The following is a 22,668-nucleotide window of genomic DNA, read 5'->3' on the forward strand; positions in this document are numbered from 1 at the left end:
CAATTAAGCTAAATATGCATGTTAAGGTTCTAGCGTAACTACTAAAAGAATAAAAATACAAAGGTATATATTCCGTATTAAGAGAGTGAAAAAGTGAACAGGATAATGGATTAGAGTATAAATTCCCAAAAACAAAGGCCATGTTTTATTCTTGTTATTCTCAGTTATTAAGTTCAGAACTGGCACATAGCAAGAATTCAAACAATGTTTACTCAATGAATGAACAGTAGCAGGGGAGTCCAAGCAAGATCCTAAAATATATCCACTGCTAGTAAACAGATATATCTGATCTGTCTAGCAAATTAACTGAGTACAAAATCACTCTGGGGCTTCCTGGGAGAAGATTTATGCTATGAAAGAAAAAGAATCAGGCAGATAAGCTGGACCCTTAAAAAATTAATTATAAGAAAGGGTAGTAGATTCTGAGGACAACATGGTATTTGTTACTCAATTTTGCCTTCCATGAACTCATGTCTAAAACCTCACTGTAGGAGTAGGAGAAAATAGAGTTATTTTGCCAGAAATGTATTTCCTCATAAATATTCTCTGACTTACACTGACTGAGAATGCCTTCTAAATCCATATGTAGTCAGAGGAATGAAGATGAGAGCCAGGGACAAAATGAAAAATTCTGGGTCACCTTCTTTTACATTTTCTCTGATCTTTTATCTACTTTATAATTAAGGACAGTATATTTTAGTACATGGCTACATTCGCTGTGTAATCAAACAGGATTCAATTTAGCTTTAGCTCTGCCATTTAATAGCTGCATGATCTTGAACATGTTATTTATCCCCTCTAACTCTTGCATTTTTTACTGATAAAATAGATGTAACAATATTAACTATGCAAAGCTTGCTGTGAAGATTAAATGAGTTAATGCATATATAGTAGATAGCACAAGATTTGGCTTATTAAAAAAAACAATTAACTTTGGGGGATGGGGGTCTAGGGGAGAGATAGCATTAGGAGAAATACCTAATATAGATGATGGGTTGATGGGTGCAGCAAAACACTATGGCACATGTATACCCATGTAACAAGCCTGCATGTTCCGCACATGTATCCCAAAACTTAAAGTATAATTTAAAAAATCAATAACTTTCATATACATTACACCAAAATGTAATACTTCTTGGAGTTTTTCATATTAATTTTTCCTTTCTTTATGGCATAGCCTAGTCTGAATTATTAGAATACTTTTCTAGTCAAGAGCTACATTAAAGGTATACTATATTTTTTTACTTACTGGACTATATCATACTGTCCTGGACCAGGACCTGACTTTTTAGGTAACTCTTGTCTTCCTGAAGAGTTGCCAAAATGTATACCTTTGTATTTCAAAGTTGCATTGGAAACACCCTAAAAAATAAAAAGTTTTAAAAAGTGAGGATGAAACATAGTTTAAATAAGTCATGAAACAATGTTTGGCTTTACCTAAGTCTAAATCTAAAGCAAGGATAGCCTCAGTAAGGGGGTTCCACTGGTAAATGCTAAAGTGCTCTTGGATAGATCCCGGGCTAAGTTGTCACTGTTGGTTCCCATTCCACTCCTGAGTCAGCTAGGGTTCCCAGAAAAGTACCTCTAACATTAGCATATTCTCAACCAATATGAACAGCTTTGCTCTTGGCAGTACACCCAGTAATCTAAAACCTTAAGAAAAATGAAAATTAGCTCCTCATCATTTAAAAAAGAGAGAGGGGATAACATTATTTGGGAAATAGAAATACCTATTAAAAATTACCTTAACTAAACAGATTGTAAAAATGCAAACATCACCAACGGTCATCAGATAACTTCATATTAACATAACCGTTAAACAGAGTTAGAAATACTTAACAATAAATTAAACGCTACCCTAGTTCATTTTATTGCTAATGCTCAAAGACAGGATCAATCTTTTAATGACAGAGAAATTATCTGTGACATGAGAAATAATCATCTTTCCTTTATATCCACTACAATAAATGTTAAAATTAAGCATGAACCATAAAAAGTTTAAGCACACTGTTTCACCAGAAACTAAAACAATAAAGCATAACACAACAGTAGCTTTTTTTTTTAATAGGAATCCTCTTGACCTAAAACATTCTTAGTTGAGAAATCATTTAAGAATATTTTTAAACATATTTTTAAGCTAATGGTATTTACTACAATTTCCATAACATATAGTTTAACAATGTGTCAGGTTGTTACAGCAGGTAGACAGCCTGACATGATCAGGGTAAGAGAGAGCCCCCCCAACCAAGAATGTCAGGCGACCATCAGGTGATGGTCAGGCAGTTGTTAACAGTCTAAAATAATAATTGATTGCAGCTAGCACCAGGGAAAGGCAGTCTCCCACGAGAAAAATCCTGAAGCTGGTGATCAGCAGCTTCCAGATAACATCTCAGGAGTTGGGCGAATGGGCTCACACATGCACACTAAAAGGCAAAATGGCCGTGTTTAACCAGCATATGACCCTCTAGAGGCATTCAACTGGAAAGGTAAGAATGCCTCAAGTGAGGATGTGTACAACTCCAGTAAACACACTGCACACGTGGCCCCTGTCAAGTGCTAGAAAGCCACTGAGCATGTGAACAGACCACCCCAAGGAAAGAATCAGGGGACAAGTAATGCAAGACCCTGGAAGCATGCCAACATACAAAACCCAAAGTTAAAAGGTCAATCCATGCACTTGATCTCTCAAATCACCTGCTTGGCCCTCTTCCAAGTGTTCTTTACTTCCTTTTTAATAAATTTTTACTCCCACTCTAAAACTTCCCTCGGTCTCTCACTCTGCCTTATGCCCCTTGATTGAATTCTCTCTTATGAGGAGGCAAGAACTGAGCTGGCTGCATACCCATAAGGATTTGTAACCGCTAAGTTGTTCTAGGTGGCTATTACTATTCTACAGCAGTGGAACCAACTTCTCTCAGTTACCATTATAAGCAATAATAATGCAGTAAGTAGCAACATTAGTGACAAAAGCATAATTTCAGTTCAAAATGGTGAATCAAATCCATACCTGCCCCACCCGACTCCAAAATTTCAAAAGAAGTATATCAAATAGACACAAGTAAGTGCTAGAAACTTCACATGCCAGAAACTTTAAGGACTTTCTGGAAGATATAGCACAGCAAAGACTACAACCAGAAAAGGACCTCATTACCTATGAAAAGAGTCTCAGCTGAACCCTCTTAACATCCCCAGAACCAGAAAAGGACCTCATTACATTTGAAAAGAGTCTCAGCTGAACCCTCTTAACATCCCCAAAAAACAGAAACTGGAGATAAACTCTTAGTAGGGGGCAATTCTCAAAACTACTAGCACCTTTGGAGATGTGTACCAGTGCCATTACATTAAGTGATGAGGAGAATGCTAACCTCCACTTTATTATTGGCAGATGTAGTTGAAACTAAATTGAAAGCACTTTCCCCTGCCCCTAGTGACTTTCTAGAGAGGCACCACTCCAGAAAGCTTTGAGGTGCCACAACAAAATCCAAAAAAAAGCTGGCACACACTAAAATTCCTTGAACTTACCACTAACACCTAGCCCCCACACATTATAACATATAAGCACAATAGAATTAACTTTCCCTTCTACATCTGCCTGGCCTGAAAAAATTAAATGCGAACTGTGATGGTCAATTTTAGATGTCAGTTTGACTGAGTTAAGGAATACTCACATAGCTGATAAAGTGTTATTTCTGGGTATGTATTTGAGGCTGTTTCCAGAATAGATAGGCATTTGAATCAGTGAACCATCCTCACCCAACGTCGTGGGCACCATTCAATCAGTTGAGGGCCCAGATAGAATAAAAAGACAGAAGAAAGGTAAATTTCTTCTCTTTTCTGGATCTGAGATGCCCATCTTCTCCTACCCTCGGATATCAGAACTCCAGGTTTTCTAGCCTTTGGATTCTTGGACTTTCTCCAGCAGCCCCTCAGGTTCTCAGGCTTTTATCCTTGGACTAAGAGTTATACCATCATCTCCCATGGTTCTCAGGCCTTCAGACTTGAACTCAGCTACTCGACCAGCTCCCTTACTTCTCCAGCTTGCAGACAGCATAACCGGGGACTTCCCAGCCTCCATAATCACGTGAGCCAATTCCCAGAATAAACCCCATCTCACATATACAGTTATGCACCACATAATGATGTTTCAATGATGGACTGCATATATGACAATGGACCACATATACAACGGTGAGCCCATAAGATTATAACACCATATATTTACTGTTCCCTTTCAATGTTTAGATGTATTTAGATACACAAATACCATTGTGTATCTGTATCTTTGTAATCTGTACCAGACAGTACAATAACATGCTATTCAGGCTTGAACCACAGAAACAATGGGCTATACCATATAGCTTAGGTGTGTCGTAGACTATACCATCTAAATTTGTGTAAATATACTCTATGATGTTCACACAATGACAAAATCACCTAATAGTGCATTTCTTAGGACATATCCCCATCATTAATTGACACATGACTGTGTAAGCATTGGTTCTGTTTTCTGCAGAATCCCAATACAAAGACTAACACAACCTCTGACAGCACTTTAATGTTTGCATGAAGTAAAATGAGACCTTTGTTGATTCTTTTTTCATAGATGCAAACTTGTACAGAAAATTATAGTTTTTCTAAAGAGTTATCCTGCTTTGATTTTAGTAAGTCCCCTTGATTGTTTCTTTCTTTGGTGGTAGAGAATATTGGAGCTGACAAGAGAGAAACAAGAAGTAGTCTGCTATGTCCAAGTAGAAATCAGACATGTTTTGGAATACCTGGTGAACAAAGCAAAACAACCAAAAGGCAAATGTAAAAACTAATCCTATGAGAAGAAGAAGCTAATCATGATGGCCCACATCTAGTAAGAAAATCTTAGTGTCAAAAGAGTGGCAATGCTAAATACTGGGGATTTTCTGTCAACCGGGTATGCGTTCTAACACAGACAATCCTCAATGACTTTATGCCTCATATCCTTTTGAGTGTGAAGAAACTATGAAAAAAAAAAACTAAAACAACTATTTCATTAAAATATTGGCTAAAAGAAAAAAAAAATCTGCACTCCTTTTGAACCTTTCTAATAGAGTATAACATGAAGAAAGACATCATCCTCCTCCCCCTACTTTATCCCAGCTAATCCAGCAGCTTTAGCTGTGAAAGAGAACATTGGTGGAAACGCCCAGCAGAGAGCACCATATGGCAAGAGGCTGAAGTGCCTTGTGGAACAGCAGCTGTACTCAATGGAAACAGACTTATTCGGGAGCATAACTGAGACAGCCCCGGGGATGTCTAGAAATACGTGGGTAGAGTAACTTTGTAAAAGGCTATATGTCCTCTACATTGATAGTTACAGACAAAAAAAAATGATATTTAAGTTATTAACATTATTGCAACTCTCTTTAGTAACTCCAACCCAATGAAGCCCGAGAAAATGTGTTATAGAAATAAAAAGGATTAATCCTTATTTCCTCTAGGAATATTTCCAGCACTGTACATGGTCTCAGTGGGCTTGAATTATTGATCTGCAAATCCCTTCTATTGTAACACAAACAGCAGAAAGGCATTTGCCCTTCTTCACTATGGACATTCAGCTTTAACACTGAGTGATGAGTGATAGTCTTATAAAGCACTATCTCAAAGTAATATATTATTATTCTTAACAGCATTATTATTATTATTGCAAGTAGGGATTCTAATTTGATACACAATCCAAAGCCCAGCCCCTTGTCATGCCCTTGAAGGAACAAAGCTATGAATAAAAACTGAAAGAGCTATCCCACAAATCTCTGTAACACATAGGGTATAAATACACTACTTTGCAATTCCTAAGTATAACACAAAAGGAAATAAGGGAGTCAGACCATCCAACGGCATTGGGTTTGGTGGGTGTAGGGGGGCAGAGACAAATGCTATAAAACTTAGCAGAATGACATACAAAAGTGGCAGAGTCTGACATGTCCAGCACAGCAGTACATGCCAGTAAAAGAGCACTGAGAGAAACCCTAGCATCCACTAGAGTAGCTGAAAACACTCTTCTTCTTATAGGGTCAGTGGCAATTCCAAAGACTGCTGTGCTAAACAGAACTTCAGGAAGAGAGAGAACCTAGCCGAACAACACTTTCTCTTGCTAAAGTAAGTGCTCCAGACCACCTTTCAAATGCAATTACCTAATACAACCATGGATTTTAAAGTACATAGGCAGTTTTGATGGCAGAAAGAATGAAATTTCCAATTTATGTTAATTTTTAACTCAGAAATAAAGCAGAACATCATAACTGTGCATATTTTTTTCTACTATATTATGACCATGACAGTGAAGTACAAAATGTGAAACTACATTCTAATATAATAAAGTCATGCTAGATATTTTAGACATTGTATATATTTTATACAAGAACATATCTAATATATTAATTTACTATAGCATTTGTCAAAAAATCAATATTTTAAAATACAGCATTTTGATGTCATCTTTTACATCACATTTTTATAGCCTAAAATCATGTTAAGGTTTTGTATTAACTCTTTTAATGCAACGATTCAAGACCTTGAGCAGGATTCTATCGAAGAAGCTTTCTTTAAGTGAATTTACATTATTGAGATTTTATGATTCAATTGTTTCACAATTCTAATGGTAATCCAGTAGGAGGAAAGATTATTTATGTGTACATGTGCACACACACACAATTTAAGACCCTACAATAATATCCATTTGTGTGTGTGTGTGTGTGTGTGTGTGTGTGTGTGTCTACAATAACATCCAATTCATTTAAACCACGTGAATTGACAAGTACTTAACTAATTAACCTCTGCAGTACTCAGGTAGATGTTCAATCAGAAATTTAAAAGCCTTTTAAAACTACAGACAGAAAACAAAGGATAAATTGATGCACTCTTATCTCTAAATTACAGTTTCTTCTATGTCAAGAAGTGTTGGCAATACCAACTTCAAGGTCACTGTCAATTTTGAAAATCATTAGCAAATAAAATATGACTTAATTGAAGCAAACTCAGCATGGAACTGAATTATTTTAAGTAAATGCTATACTATGATTTGAAGAAGAATTACTAACTGCCACTCTCACTGACAATTAAATAAATGAAGATGGGGCTATGCAACTTTCCCCCATGTCTTTCCATAATTAAATATGGAAATAGAATTTGTGAAGAATTAAAAGGCCCAAAGTGCATAAATTCAAACACTAATGAACTGTTTTCCAGTGTGGTAGCACACAGGTAGTTCCTAGCATGTTATCATTAGCAAATATGTCAGTATCATCATTCCAATCACAAACTTTGCTTGTGATATCCACCTCTGAAAAATAGATTTCTAATAGTTACCTGGACTCTTCTAAAAGAAGAAAGAAGCTAAATTTTATCATTCAAAATGTTACATAAAATAACTTTCTTGTAGAATTTCTCTTTACAAATTAAATTTAGCTAAAGTTTATCATTTGTCACTTAGAGTCTTACACAACTCTTAATTCTGTATTTAAGCTTTATTAGACAGCTTCAGCAGATGTGATTCACCAGTTAAGAAAGAATCACAATAATTATCCATCTATTGGATTATTTTCTTAATTTTCTATCAATATGCACCTCTGGAAACTAAACCCACATATAGTATTAAATATTATTTCAAAAAGCAAGCAAAGAGTTACACAGAATTATCGAAAATTTGGATAAGATTTGAATTAACATTATTACAGTATCAACTTGGCAGTAGTTTGTGAAGAACCGGTGTTTTTCTGCAGGAGAAACAGAAGAAAATAAAGCCTTCAGCTACTGAGCTTTGCCACGCTATCTCTAGTTCTCTCAAATACAAGATGAGGATTTCAAAAAATATCACAATTCAGTTTGTATTGAACTTTGCTGAATCTTCTTGAATATTATGAACTATGTCTTTAACTGATATAGAAAACTATGTTTTTATATAACATGTTTTTAAATTACATCTAGATTTTTATTCCAATAAATACAAGTTGTATTGATTCAATAATTACTAAATTAGGCCATCAAATAAATTAGGTCATCAAATAAATTTCTTCTTCTTCCTTATTTCTATAAATAATAATTTAGCCAGGAAGTGATCAAGTTTTATACATCAAAGTAATGCTTATTCATGTGGGGAAAGGATTTTATACATGCAGGGAAGCTTGGAGGCATTATTGTGGCCTTCTAATAGATGATACATTATTCTGAAACAAAAAAAAATAGCTTAAAGCAAGAATTACATTTTGAGATGTAAGTTAAGAGTGATCAGGGAATTATTAAGCTAAAGCCAAGAATCTATGACTAATTGTGAAGAATACTTATTCCAATATATTAGACCATAGTTATTTTTCCCAGGATATTTTAGGTAAGGAAACTGAGCACAAAGATTAAGTAACTTGGCCAAGGACAAATAACTATTAAGTGGTAGAGTCAGGACACATAACCAGGAAGTCTAGCTCCATTACACTTCTTTGCATAACTTGTCCTTCACCTTGGGAAGAATATCCTAATATCAAATCATAAGACCATTTCACTGGAGTTTTTACAGAATTGAACCTATTGTTCAGATAAGCATATTTTACTCAAATATTTAAGATACTTAAATATCTTAATGAAGATTAATTGTCACATTGTTATTAATAGAATGATGGGACAGTCAAGGCCTGGAAGACCAGGTATGTCAGAGAGAGAGAGAATGAAATATTCTTGAGACAAAAACTCCCATGGCCAGAAAGAAATGGGAATTCTTATGGTTAGAACAGGAAATATGTAACTTATATTATCCTTACTTTCCATGTTACCAGAATTAATCTGGTTCTTCATAAGTTTTATAGCATGAAACAATCCATTAGTCTTAAAATATCTGCCTACTACTGTATTTAAACACAAAATGTATTATTTCTAGTTTGTTCCATAATCAATAGGAATTTTTCTAAAAACTTACAAATCACAAATTAAATAATACTGGCTTATATATTTACCTTTATCATTGTTCTTTAATTCTTTGTGTGAATTTGAGTTATTGTCTGATAACATTTCATTTCAGCCTGAAGACTCCATTTGGTATTTCTTTTAGGGGGTGTGCCAGCAACAAATTCTGTCAGCTTCCATTTACCTGAAAATGTCTTAATTTCTCCTTTATTTTCAAGGAATAGCTTTGCTGATTCTAGAATTCTTGATCGGCAGTCTGTTTTTTCAACACTTTGAATAAGTCATCCCCCTCCCTCTGACCTCATGATTTCTATTAACCTTTTGGAGGATTCCTTCTATATGGTATGTCACTTTTTTCTTGCTGCCCTCAAGATTTTCTTTTTGTCTTTGGCTTTCAACAGCTTGACTGTGATGTGTCTAGGTGTGCATCTCTTTGCATTAATCTTACTTAGAGTTTGTTGAGCTTCTTCTTTCTGTAATGTTTTTTCATCAGATTTGGGATGTTTTCAGCCATGATTTCTTCAAATATTCTCTTTTCTCCTTTCTCTTTCTCCTCCCCTTCTGGGATTCCCATTATGTGTATGTTGGTATACTCGATAGTGTCCCCTAGATCTCTGAGGCTCTGATTACTTTCCTTCATCCTATTTTCTTTCTGTTCATCAGACTGCATAACATCAATTGACATGTCTTCAAGTTAACTGATTCTTTCTTCAGCCAATTCAAATTTTCTTTTGGGCTCCTCTAGAAAGTTTTTCATTTCCATTATTGTAATTTTCAATTCCAGATTTCTACTCGGTTTGTTTTTATAATTTCTATCTCTTTATTGATGCTCTCTATTGGTAAGGCACTATTCTTATATTTCCATTTAGTTCTTTAGACATAGTTTGCTTTATTTCTTTGAACATATTTAGAATAGCTAATTTAAAAATTTTATCTAAGAAGTCTAATGCCTTGGCTTCCTCAAGAACAATTTCTTTTTCTGTATGTGGGCCATTGTTTTTTATTATTTGCATGTCTCATAATTCTTTGCTGAAACCAGATATTTTGTATGATATAATGTGACAACTATGAAGATCAGAATTCCTACCCTGAGAGTTTGTTTAGTGATTTTCCTAGACTAATTCTCTAAACTCTGTATTCTTTGTACAATGAAATCTCAGCCTAATTAGCTGAGTGGTCAGGTAATGTTTGGACAAAAATTTTCTTAAGTGCCTTGAACCAATAAATCTCCAACCTTTGCCAAGGCCCTCCGTACATGTGTTGGGGCATAATTTTAATGCTCAAGCAGTCAATTTACAAATCTGTGTTTAGCCATCACTTCCTGCTTGTGTAGAGCCTCAAGGTCACCCGAAGGTAAGAGCTTGTAGATTCTCAACTCTTTTTTTTGCAGTGATAGTTTACCAATTCTAAAACTACATTCAATGTACTATGGGATTAAGCAAATAGGTACATAATTGAGGATAATGGGAGCTAGGTTTCTTACTGTGGAAGCAGTGAGTCAAATATGGAAAGAGAAAGTCTAGAATAAACCTGTAGTGTTAGACTGAAATTGGAGGTATATGTATAAACTCACAGGTTTTAACAGACAAATAAGAAGTATAGATTTCTTACTCTGTCCATTGAGATGACCTAGAAGCCATAACACCCAGTAACAATGCATGTACCTAGTATACAGATCTTATTTTGAAATACATTCTGCTGCTATGGAAGTAGGGCTCCTTAAAGAAGTGGCTGATTGCAAGGCTCAGGCAAGCAAATGAATAAAATGAACATGGAATATCTTTTTATGCCAGAAAGTAAGAAAATTTTCAAAGAATGATATGAACATGTCAAAAGGACACAAGAAGTGGCTTAAAAGGCTCCCAAGGGTCAAATCTGGAATCACCAATGCCTCAAAATAAACAATAAAGAAATAAATTATAGCACTTTGAGTAAAATAGGAATTCATAAATCCATACTGATATAAATATATAAATGGGGACAAAATAAAGCTCTTCTTTATAGTAAAATGCCAACAAATAAAGGTTAAAAAATAGAGTTAGAAAATCACCATTTGATAAGCATCATGGTAAAACTGGTTCAGGAATCATCAATAGATGTTAAAACTATTAAGTGAGAGTTTGATGAGAAATAGGTAAGAGTTTGATGAGGAATGAAATATCTATTTAGTCTTAAAGTAATCCTCAAAAAATATTTACTTTACTTGAGTTAAAACTAGAAGTCACCACCTCAAGTTAACATAATCATTTATGAGACAAATACCTTGTTACTCTTAACATGATGTATTAAGAACCTATCACTTCTATAGGTTCTTAAATATATTTTAAGAACCAAAATATTAAACAAACCTTCAGATATTCATAATATATACAAACCCATAACTGAAGCATATTCTACAAAATAAATAACCTGTACTCTTCAAAAAAAAAGTAAAGATTAAAGAAGACAAGTACCGAAGAACTGTTCCAAATTAAGGGATTCTAAAGAGACATGCAACTAAATGCAACACGTAATATCAGATTGAACTCTGGATCAAAAATCTTTTTTTCTATAAAAGATACAATTGAGGTAATTAGCAATATTTTTCATAATAATGAATGAAATGCCCTGATTTTGATAACCGCATTGTGGTTATAAAAAAGAATGTCTTTTTTTTTTTCAAAGTTTCAGGGTATATCAGCAGAATGTGCAGGTTTGTTACATAGGTAAACATGTGCCATGGTGGTTTGCTGCATATTAAGCCCCACATGCATTAGCTATTTTTTTCTGATGCTCTCCATCCCCCAAACCTACCCCCAACAGGCCCCAGTGTGTGTTGTTCCCCTCCTTGTGCCCATGTGCTCTCATCATTTAGCTCCCACTTATAAGAACATGTGGTGTTTGGACTTCTGTTCCTGTGTTATTTGCTGAGGATAATGCCTTCCAGCTCCATCCATGTCCCTGCAAAGGACATGACATTGTTCCTTTTTATGGTCAATCCTTTTTATGGCTGTATAGTATTCCATGGTGCATATGTGTCACATTTTCTTTATCCAGTCTATCACTGATGGCAGTTGGGTTGATTCCATGGCTTTACTATTGTGAATAGTGCTGGAATGAACATATTCATGCATGTTTTTTTGTTTTTGTTTTTGTTTGAAATGGAGTCTTGCTCTGTCACCCAGGCTGGAGTACAGTGGCGCAATCTTGGCTCACTGCAACCTCTACCTCCCGGATTCAAGCGATTCTTCTGCCTCAGCCTCCCAAGTAACTGGAACTACAGGTGCATGGTACCACACCTGGCTTATTTTTAGTAGAGACGGGGTTTCACCATATTGGTCAGGCTGGTCTTGAACTCCTGACTTCATGATCCACCTGCCTCGGCCTTCCAAAGTGCAGGGATTACAGGCATGAGCCACCACGCCCGGCCACATGTATCTTTATAATAGAGTGATTTATATTCCTTTGGGTATATACCCAGTAATAAGATTGCTGGGGCAAGTGGTATTTCTGCTTCTAGATCTCTGAGGAATCACCACACTGTCTTCCACAATGATTGACCTAATTTACATTTCCACCAACAGTGTAAAGGCATTCCTATTTCTCTGCAACCTTGCCAGCATCTGTTGTTTCCTGACTTTTTAATAATCGCCATTCTGACTGGTGTGAGATGGTATCTCATTGTGGTTTTGGTTTGTTTTCCTCTAATGATCAGTGATGAGCTTTTCTGCATATGCTTGTTGGCTACACAAATATCTTCTTTTGAGGAGTGTCTGTTCATGTCCTTTGCCCCCTTTTTACTGGGGTTGTTTTTTATTGTAAATTTGGTTAAGTTCCCTATAGACTTTGGATATTAGACCTTTGTCAAATGGATAGATTGCAAAAATTTTCTCCCATTCTGTAGGTTGTCTGTTTGTGCTAATGATAGTTTCTTTTGCTGTGCAGCAGCTCTTTAATTAGATCCCAGTTGTCAATTTTTGCTTCTGTGTCAATTGCTTTTAGCATTTCTGTCATGAAATTTTTGCCTGTGCCTACGTTCTCAATGGTATTGCTCACATTTTCTTCTAGGATTTTTATAGTTTTGGATTTTACATTTCTTTAATCCATATCTTGAGCTAATTTTTGTATAAGGCATAAAGAAGGGGTCCAGTTTCAGTTCTCTGCATATGGCTAGCCAGTTCTCCCAGCACAATTTATTAAATAGGGAATCCTTTCCCCATTGCTTGTTTTTTGTCAGGTTTGTTGAAGATCAGATATGCAATGTTATTTCTGAGTTCTATATTCTGTTCCATTGGTCTACATTTCTGTTTTTCTACCAGGACCAAGCTGTTTTGGTTAATGTAGCCTTGTAATATAGGTTGAAGTCAGCTAGTGTGATGCCTCTAGTTTTGTTCTTTTTGCTTAGAATTGTCTTGGCTATACAGACTCTTTTTTGGTTCCATATGAATTTTAAAATAGCTTTTACTAATTCTGTGAAGAATGTCAATGGTAGTTTAAAGAAAATAGCATTGAATCTATAAATTACTTTAGGCAATATGGCCTTTTTCATGATATGGATTCTTCCTATCCATGAACATGCAATGTTTTTTCATTTTTTTGTGTCTGTTCTGGCTTGCTTGAGCAGTGGTTTGTAGTTCTACTTGAAGAGGTCCTTCACTTCCTGTTAGCTGTATTCCTAGGTATTTTATTATTTTGGTAGCAATTGTGAAAGGGAGTTCATTTATGATTTAGCTCTCTGCTTGTCTCTTGTTGGTGTATAGGAATGCCTTGATTTTTTTTTTTTTCTTTTTTTGTGACAGTCTCACTCTGTGACTCTGTCACTAGGCTGGAGTGCAGTGGCATGATCTCAGCTCACTGCAACTTCCACCTCCAGGGTTCAAGCAATTCTGCTGCCTCAGCCTCCCAAGTAGCTGGGACTACAGGCACGCATCACCATGCCAAGCTAATTTTTGTATTTTTAGTAGAGACAGGGTTTCACCATGTTGGCCAGGATGGGCTCGATCTCTTGACCTCGTGATCCACCCGCATCAGCCTCCCAAAGTGCTGGGACTACAAGCATGAGCCACCACACTCAACCAAATGCCCGTGATTTTTGCACGTTGATTTTGCATCCTGAGATTTTGCTAAAGTTGCTTATCAGCTTAAGAAGCTTTTGGGCTGAAAAAGCTTTTGGGCTGAGACAATGGGGCTTTCTAGATGTAGAATCACGTCACCTGCAAACAAAGATAATTTGACTTCCTCTCTTCTTATTTGAATACACTTTATGTCTCTCTCTTGCCTGATTTCCCTGGCCAAACAACTTCCAATACTATGTTGAATAGCCGTGGTGAGAGAGGGCATCATTGTCTTGTGCCAGTTTTCAAAAGGAATGCTTCCAGGTTTTGCCCATTTAGTATATCGGCTGTGGGTTTGTCATATATGGCTCTTATTATTTTGAGGTATGTTCCTTCAATATGTAGTTTATTGAGAGTTTTTAACATGAAAGGATGTTGAATTTTATCAAAGGCCTTTTCTGCATCTATCAAGATAATCATGTGATTTTTGTATTTAGTTCTGTTTACATGATGAATTACATTTATTAATTTGCATATGTTGAACCAACCTTGCAACTTGACCATGGTGGATAAGCTTTTTGATGTGCTGCTGGATTTGGCTTGCCAGTATTTTTTGAGGATTTTTTGCATCAATGTTCATCAGGGATATTGGCCTACAGTTTTCTTTTTTTGTTATATCTCTGCCAGGTTTTGGTATCAGGATGATGCTGGCCTCAGAAAATGAGTTAAGGAGGAGTCCCTCCTTTTCATTTTTTTGGAATAGTTTCAGAAGAAGTAGTATCAGCTCCTCTTTGTACCTCTAGAATTTAGCTGTAAATCTGTCTGGTCCTGGGCTTTTTTTGGTTGGTAGGCCTCGATTTCAGAACTCGTTATTTCTGCTTCAATTTCAGAACTCATTATTGGACTATTCAGCAATTCAACTTCTTCCTGGTTCAGTCTTGGGAGGGTGTATGCATCCAGGAATTTATCCATTTCTTCTAGATTTTTGTAGTTCATTTGCACAGAGGTGTTTATAGTATCCTCTGATGGTTGTTTGTATTTCTGTGGGGTCAGTGGTGATATCTCCTTTATCATTTCTGATTGTGTCTATTTGATTCTTTTTTCTTCTTTGTTAGTCTAGTTATCAGTCTATCTATTTTATTAATTTCAAAAAATAGCTTCTGGGTTCATTGATTTTTTGAAGGGTTTTTCATGTCTCTATCTCCTTCAGTACCATTCTGATAATATTTCTTGTCTTCTGCTAGCTTTAGGGTTTGTTTGCTCTTGATTCTCTTGTTCTTTTAGTTGTAATGTTAGAGTGTAGATTTGAGATCTTTCTAGCTTTTTAATGTGGGCATTTATTTCTATAAATTCGCTCTTAACACTGCTTTAGCTGCATCTCAGAGATTCTGGTACATTGTCTCCTTGTTCTCTTTAGTTTCAAAGAACTTCTTGATTTATGCCTTAATTTCATTATTTACCCAGGAGTCATTCAGAAGCAGGTTGTTCGATTTCCATATAGTTGTGTGGTTTTGAGTGACTTTTTAAATCTTTAGTTCTATTTTGATTACGCTGTTGTCTGAGAGACTGTTCATTATTATTTCAGTTCTTTTCATTTGCTCAGGAGTGTTCTGCTTCCAATTATGTGATCAATTTTAGATAAAGTGCCATGTAGTGCCGAGAAGAATGTATATTCTGTTGTTTGGGGGTAGAGAGTTCTGTAGATATCCATCAGGTCCAGGTGATTTAGAGCTCACTTCAGGTACTGAATACCTTTGTTAATGTTCTGTCTTGATGATCTAATATTGCTAGTGAGATGTCAAAGTCTCCCACTATTATTGTGTGGGAATCTAAGTCTCTTTGTAGGTCTCTAAGAACTTGCTTTATGAATCTGGGTTTTCCCATATTGGGTCCATATATGTTTAGAATACTTAGCTCTTCTTGTTGATTTTAACCCTTTGCCATTATATAATGCCCTTGTCTTTTTTGATCTTTGTTGGTTTAAAGTCTGTTTTGTCAGAAACTAGGATTACAACCCCGCTTTTTCTGTTTTCCATTAGCCTGGTAAATGTTCCTCCATCCCTTTATTTTGAGCCTGTGTATGTCTGCCTGAGATAGGTCTCTTGAATACAGCACACCGATGGATCTTGACTGTTTATGTTGCCTGCTATTCTGTGTCTTTTATTGGGGCATTTAGTCCATTTACATTTAAGGTTAATATTGTTATGTATAAATTTGATCCTGTCATCATGATGCTAGCCAGTCATTTTGCAGACTCCTTTATGTAGTTGCTTCACAGTGTCATTGGCCTGTGAACTTCAGTGTGTTTGTGTAGTGGCTGGTAACAGTTTTTTCTTTCCATATTTAGTGCTTCCTTCAGGAGCTCTGATAAGGCAGGCCTGGTGGTGACAAATTCCCTCAGCATTTGATTGTCTGTAAAGGATTTTATTTCTCCTTCACTTATGAAGCTTAGTTTGGCCAAATATGAAATTCTGGGTTGGAAATTCTTTTCTTTCAGAATGTTGAATATTGGCCCCCAATCTCTTCTAGCTTGTAGGGTTTCTGCTGAGAGGTCCACTCTTTCTCTGATGGGCTTCCCTTTGTAGGTGACTTGGCCTTTCTCTCTGACTGCCCTTAACATGTTTTCTTTCATTTTGACCTTGGATAATCTGATGATTATGTGTCTTTGGGTTGATCTCATGGAGTCTCTTACTGGGGTTCTCTGGATTTCCTGAATTTGAACGTCAGCCTGCCTTGCTAGTTTGGGGAAGTTCTCTAGGATGATATCCTGAGGTATGTTTTCCAACTTGGTTCCATTCTCCCCATCTCTTTCAGGTATGCCAGTCAGTCATAGGTTCAGTCTTTTTACAGAATCCCACATTTTTCAGAGGTTTTGTTCATTCCTTTCCATTTCTTTTTCTCTAATCATGTCTGCCTGTCTTATTGCAACAAGATACTCTTCAACTCTGAGATTCTTTTCTCTGCTTGGTTTATTTGGCTATTGACACTTGTGATTGCACTGTGAAGTTTTCATGTTGTGTTTTTCAGCTCCATCAGGCCACTTATGTTTCTCTTTAAACTTGTTATTCTGGTTAGCAGCTCCTGTAGTTTTATCATGGTTCGTAGTTTCTTTACATTGCATTAGAACATGCTCCTTTCGCTCAGTGAAGTTCGTTATTGCCCACCTTCTGAAGCCTACTTCTATCAATTCATCCATCTCAGTCTCAGCCCAGTTCTGTGCACTTGCTGAAGAGGTATTGCAATCATTTGGAGGAGAAAAGGTATGATGGCTTTTTGAGTTTTCAGCATTTTTGCATTGATTCTTTCTCATCTTTGTGGGCTTATCTTCTTTTGATCTTTGAGGCTGCTGGACCTTTGGATGGGGTTTTTTGTGGGGTCTTTTTTGTTGATGTTGTTGTTGTTGCTGTTTTTCTCTTAACATCAGGGCCCTCCTCTGTAGGGCTGCTGCAGTTTTCTGGGGGTCCACACCCTATTTGCCTAGGTCCCTCCCCCACCTGGAGGCATCACCAGTGGGGGCTGCAAAACAGCAAAGATGACAGCCTGCTCTTTCCTCTAGAAGCTCTGTCCCAGAGGGGCACCAACCTGATGCCAGCTGGAACACTCCTGTATGAGGTGTCTGGCAACCCCTATTGGAAGGTCTCACCCAGACAGGAGGAACAAGATCAGGGACCTGCTTAAAGAAGCAGTCTGGCCGCTCCTTGGCAGAGCAGGTGTGCTGAACTGGGATGAATCCCCCTTGTCTAGACTGTCCAGACTCTCCAGGGCCAGCTGGCAGGAAAGACTAAATACAGTGTACTGCAGAGATTGTGGCTTCCCTTCCCACCAGGGCCTCTGTCCCAGGGAGATCAGAGTCCTGTCCATAAACCCCTGGCTGGAGTTGCTGAAATTCCCATGGGGAGGCCCTGTCCAGTGATGAGGGATGGATCAGGGTCCCACGTGAAGCAGTCTGGCTACAGTCTGCCACACCCACTGTGCCATGGTGTGGGGAATTCCTCCCAGTACAGACCACTCAGTCTCTCTGGCACTGGCAGAAGAAAACAGCCAACTGGAGCTGCAGAGATGGCAGCCACCCCTCCCCTGGGGAACTCAGTCATCTTAGGCAGTCTCCAGCCTGCTGCTGCTAGGCAGCAGAGATTCCAAGCCAGTGGGTCTTAGCTATTGAGGTTCCATGGGAGTGGGGCCCACTGAATGATGCTGCTTGGCTCCCTGGCTTCAGCCCCCTTCCTACAGGAGTGGATGATCTCCTGCCTCACCAGAATTCCCTGGGCCAGAGTATGAAAAACAACTCCTGCATCTCACTGCCTGCCCAAGTGGCCACATGCCTGAGTGGCTGCCAACCTGAGTGGCCCCCATCAGCCTGCACAGCTCTGTGCTTGGGGATCCAAGGCCCTGGTGGTGTGGGCTCATGAGGGGATCTCCTGGTCCATGAGTTGCAAAGATCCATGGGAAAAGTGTAGTTTCCTGGACAGGGTAACACAATCACTCACTGCCTCCTTTGGCTAGGGAAGGGAGCTCCCCTTGCCCCATGCAGCTCCTCGGTGGGCCATCATCACCCCACTCTGCTTTTCCTCACTCTCTGTGGGTTGCACCAACCGCCTAGTCAGTCCCAATGAGAGAACCTGGATACCTTAGTTGAAGGTGAATTCACTTGCCATTTTCATTCTTCTCAGTGAGCGCCACAGACCACAGCTGCTTCTAATTGGCCATCTTCGGCTAGTGTTTAACGTCTTGTTATTAGAACACTTACACTGAACTACTTAGGGGTAAAGAGGCATCATGTCCAAAATGTACTCAGATGATTTAATAATAATAATAATATAAATATATGGGGAGAAAAAATGATACAACAAATGTGATAAAATGTTAACACCTGCAGGATCTGAGTGAAGGATAGGATTATTATTATTGTAAGTTTTTCTATAAGTCTGAAACTATTTCAAAATATTAAATTATTTTTTAAAAAGAAACTTATCTAACTGGGAACAATGAATGAATTAGATCTAATATACTCATATGGTTAAATCTGGAAAATATAACAGTAAGCAAAAAACCAAGCAACATATACACCAGATAATAGTTATTTAAATTTTTAAAATCATAAAACAATATATATTATTATTCATATATGAATATGTAATGAAGGTTTAATGTTTATTGTGGCAAAGGGAGAGGAATGAAGACAGGAGAATGGGGCAAACACCGTAATAACATATTTCTTTTAAAATAAAGCTCATTCCAATGTGATGAAATTTTAACCTGTGTTTTATCTGTGTGATGGGTACATAGGTATCCATTACTATTTTCACAGTATCTATGTGTTTGAAATATGTTACAATTAAAATGTTTTAAGAAAAAAGATGTTAATGGTTCAAAGGATCTAAAACCCCAAAAACTTCCCAGTGTAGCTACTGCCATAAACCAAATGGTTTTTGAAGGTGCTTATGTCTAAGCCCAAAGATGGAGTCATATACCAACAAATAACTATAGAATACTGGGAATAAAGATCAAGATAAATACTGAGAATGCCTTTTCTTTGCCCAAGGTGTCTCTTCAGCCTTTCCTTAAATATATGCTTAGTTTTAGAATTTTCCTCACTAGAATTACTTCTTCTACATCTCATTAAAGTATAAAAATACCATAGGTTCGAAGTACTATGTATTTCTGTCTTATAATTGAGCAAAATCAGACATACCATCTATATTCATTGTCTGTATTCATGGATAACACATACATTTCAACTGTCTCAATGAAATCTTGACAACTCTGGTCAGGTTTGAAATTTAAACTCTGGATGAAATGAATTAGCTATATTGTAACTGATATTTCAGTCAGAGAGAAGCTCCTTATTTTTTTAATAATCATTTCTGGAATAAATGATGTTTACATTCTCAGATTCAAATTCTTTTAAAAATAAAATGTTACTTTTTCTTTTCAAATTCAGAAAAATAATATCTATGTATTATTTATGATTATACACTGTGGCAGAGACTCCTAACAATTTACACCCATTCCTTCTTCTTCTGAGATACACAGACTATATTTCCCATTCTCCCTGGCAGTTAAGTATGGCCATGCGACTGGCTATAGCTCCAAGCCTGGCCTACAAAAACTTCCAAGCATAATTCCCCATCCTCTTCTGCCAGCTTGATACACATAACAACAAGGCCCTAGAGGATGACAGAAGCACAACTGGAATAATCCTGTGTCCCTGAATCTCAGCATGAAGGGAAGTCACTTAACAAGAATGTCCATGTGAATGAGGAAAAATAATTCTACTGTATTAAACCACTAAAATTTGGGGTTCTATTTGTTACCACAATTAGTGTTACATTAACTAAAATGTGTAATCATTTTTTTCTTGGAGATATAAGCCAGGAAAAAAAGAAACCCATATGTAAATCATAAACAATTTTCCAATTGTCAATATGAAATACATTATACTTACAAATTGAGGTTTGTAGTACGCTGGACCAAGTGTACTGTCACTAGCAGGTGGAAAACATTTTATAATACTGCCATCATCATTAATATGATAACCATATGACTTTCCACAAGAAGGAATTGAAGGAATATCAACACTTCTGGTAAGTGTAGGTGATCTTGAAATTTTCTACAAGGAAAACATTTTATATTATTTATTCCAAAGCAAGAGGAAGGGGAATGAAGAACCAAATATTAAAAGTTACTAACAGGCAACTATTAAATATTGATTTAATGAGTTTCATGATATAAAACAAAAATGTTTGTTTTGTTATTGTTTTTTTGAGATAGGGTCTCACTCTGTCACCTAGGCTGGAGTGCCGTGGTACAATCTTGGCTCACTGCAACCTCTGTCTCCTGGGTTCACGTGATTCTCCCCTCGACCTCAGCCTCCCAAGTAGCTGGGACTACAGGCATGCACCACTATGCTTGGCTAACGTTTGTATTTTTAGTAGAGACAGGGTTTTACCATGTTGGCCAGGCTGGTCTCGAACTCCTGACCTCAAATGACCTGCCAGCCTCGGCCTCCCAAAGTGCTGGGATTACAGGCATGAGCCACTGTGCCTGGCCAAAAATGTTTTGTGAAAGTAACTTAAAGGAGTGAATTCAAGTCTGTTGCTTTACCTTTAAACCAAGAGAATGTATTTCTATTAAATTTAGAATAAAACAGAATAGATAACTATTAAAGTCATCATAAGAAGCAAGGATTCTTTCTCATTTGGGTCAGTTATTTATCTTGCTTAGTAAAGCCATCATTACTAATTCTAAAAACAGGCAATCCTATTCACATCAACAATCATGCTATTATACTATCTGCTATGCAAAAACAAACTTTGTATTTTTCAGTAATACTTTCTGGTTTCATTCCTTCCCAGCTCCTGAGTTTTGTTTCCACATTTCCTGAGTCTTGTATAAATATCCTAAGTATGCAAGCTATATAGCAGAAAAATGTCTATGATGTAATGCTAAATGGAAATAGCAAAATATAAAAGTGAATTATGAATATAGCTAAGTTATGTGAAATTATATATATATGTATAAAGTCACATACATATATAATTTAATACCAAAAGAAGCTATACAAAAATTAACAGAAAATTAATGTTAGAGTCAGAAGTTTTAGGGTGATTATCCTTTTATCAAAATTTGGTTTAATGGAAAATATTTTATAATTTAAATAAAAACATGAAGGTGTAATATATATTACAAATATTAATATAAAATATATCAAATAAAAGTATTGACATTTAAAGCACTTAGTTACTGACAAACTGAAATTATTAAGAATATATTTATTCCTGAAGTTTCTGCATGAATAAATTAATGCTATAGTTGCATGTTCACATGCCCATGTACAATTATGTTATAAACATACTATCACTGGCAGAATTTTCTTTTTCTTTTTTTCTGAGACAGTTTTTGCTCTTGTTGCCCAGGCTGGAGTGCAGTGGCATGATCTCTGCTCTCTGCAACCTCCGCTTCCTGGGTTGAAGCGATTCTCCTGCCTCAGTCTCCCAAGTAGCTGGGATTACAGGCACATGCCACCACACCGGCTAATTTTTTTGTATTTTTAGTAGAGACGGGGTTTCACCATGTTGGCCAAGCTGGTCTTGAACTCCTGACTTCAGGTGATCCACCCACCTCAGCCTCCCAAACTGCTGGGATCACAGGCACGAGCCACCGTGCCCAGTAGTTTTTCTTTTATAATATAATTTTTGGAGGGCAGGGGACAAAGTCTCACTGTGTTGCCCAGGCTGGAGTACAGTGGCATGATCTTGGCTCACTGCAACCTCTGCCTCCTGGGTTCAAGCAATTATCGTGCCTCAGCCTCCCAAGTAGCTGGGATTACAGGCATGTGCCACCATGCCTAGCTAATTTTTGTATTTTTTTAGTAGAGACAGGGTTTCACCATGTTGGCCTGGCTAGTCTCAAACTCTTGGCCACAAGTGATCTGCCCCCACCTCCCTGGCCTCCCAAAGTGCTAGGAGTACAGGCGTAAGCCACCACACCCAGCCAGAATTTTATTTTTTATCAAATTAAAGACAACCATTAAGTAGTTTCAGTAATACCTATGGGATTAATTACCAAATTAAAATAAGAAACCATTGAACGGCTTTCCCTCCTTTCCGTATATTTAAAAAGAATTTGTGTGATGTCAAAACTTTCCAAAATAGGCCAGGCGCAGTGGCTCACGTCTGTAATCCCAGCACTTTGGGAGGCCGAGGCGGGTGGA

At 37.0% G+C, this 22,668-nt stretch overlaps 1 protein-coding gene across 9 annotated transcripts in view; it reads right to left on the bottom strand.

Annotated features, from left to right (window-relative positions):
• Nucleotides 1-22,668, bottom strand: part of STPG2 (sperm tail PG-rich repeat containing 2) — a 706,287-nt gene that overhangs the window by 670,813 nt on the left and 12,806 nt on the right. For 5 of the 9 annotated variants that reach the window (XM_054554206.1, XM_054554204.2, XM_054554203.2 and 2 more), the window contains 2 exons: nt 20,401-20,565; nt 1,250-1,362 (listed from right to left, as the gene is read on the bottom strand). In XM_054554206.1, coding sequence (XP_054410181.1) covers nt 1,250-1,362; nt 20,401-20,565 — 278 coding nt within the window. The remainder of the gene's footprint in view (nt 1-1,249; nt 1,363-20,400; nt 20,566-22,668) is intronic. The other 4 variants (XM_063723541.1, XM_063723540.1, XM_054554207.2 and 1 more) reach the window with 1 other exon arrangement.

The sequence above is a fragment of the Pongo abelii genome, chromosome 3 (genome assembly GCF_028885655.2).
Source record: "Pongo abelii isolate AG06213 chromosome 3, NHGRI_mPonAbe1-v2.0_pri, whole genome shotgun sequence".
Classification (NCBI taxonomy): domain Eukaryota; kingdom Metazoa; phylum Chordata; class Mammalia; order Primates; family Hominidae; genus Pongo; species Pongo abelii.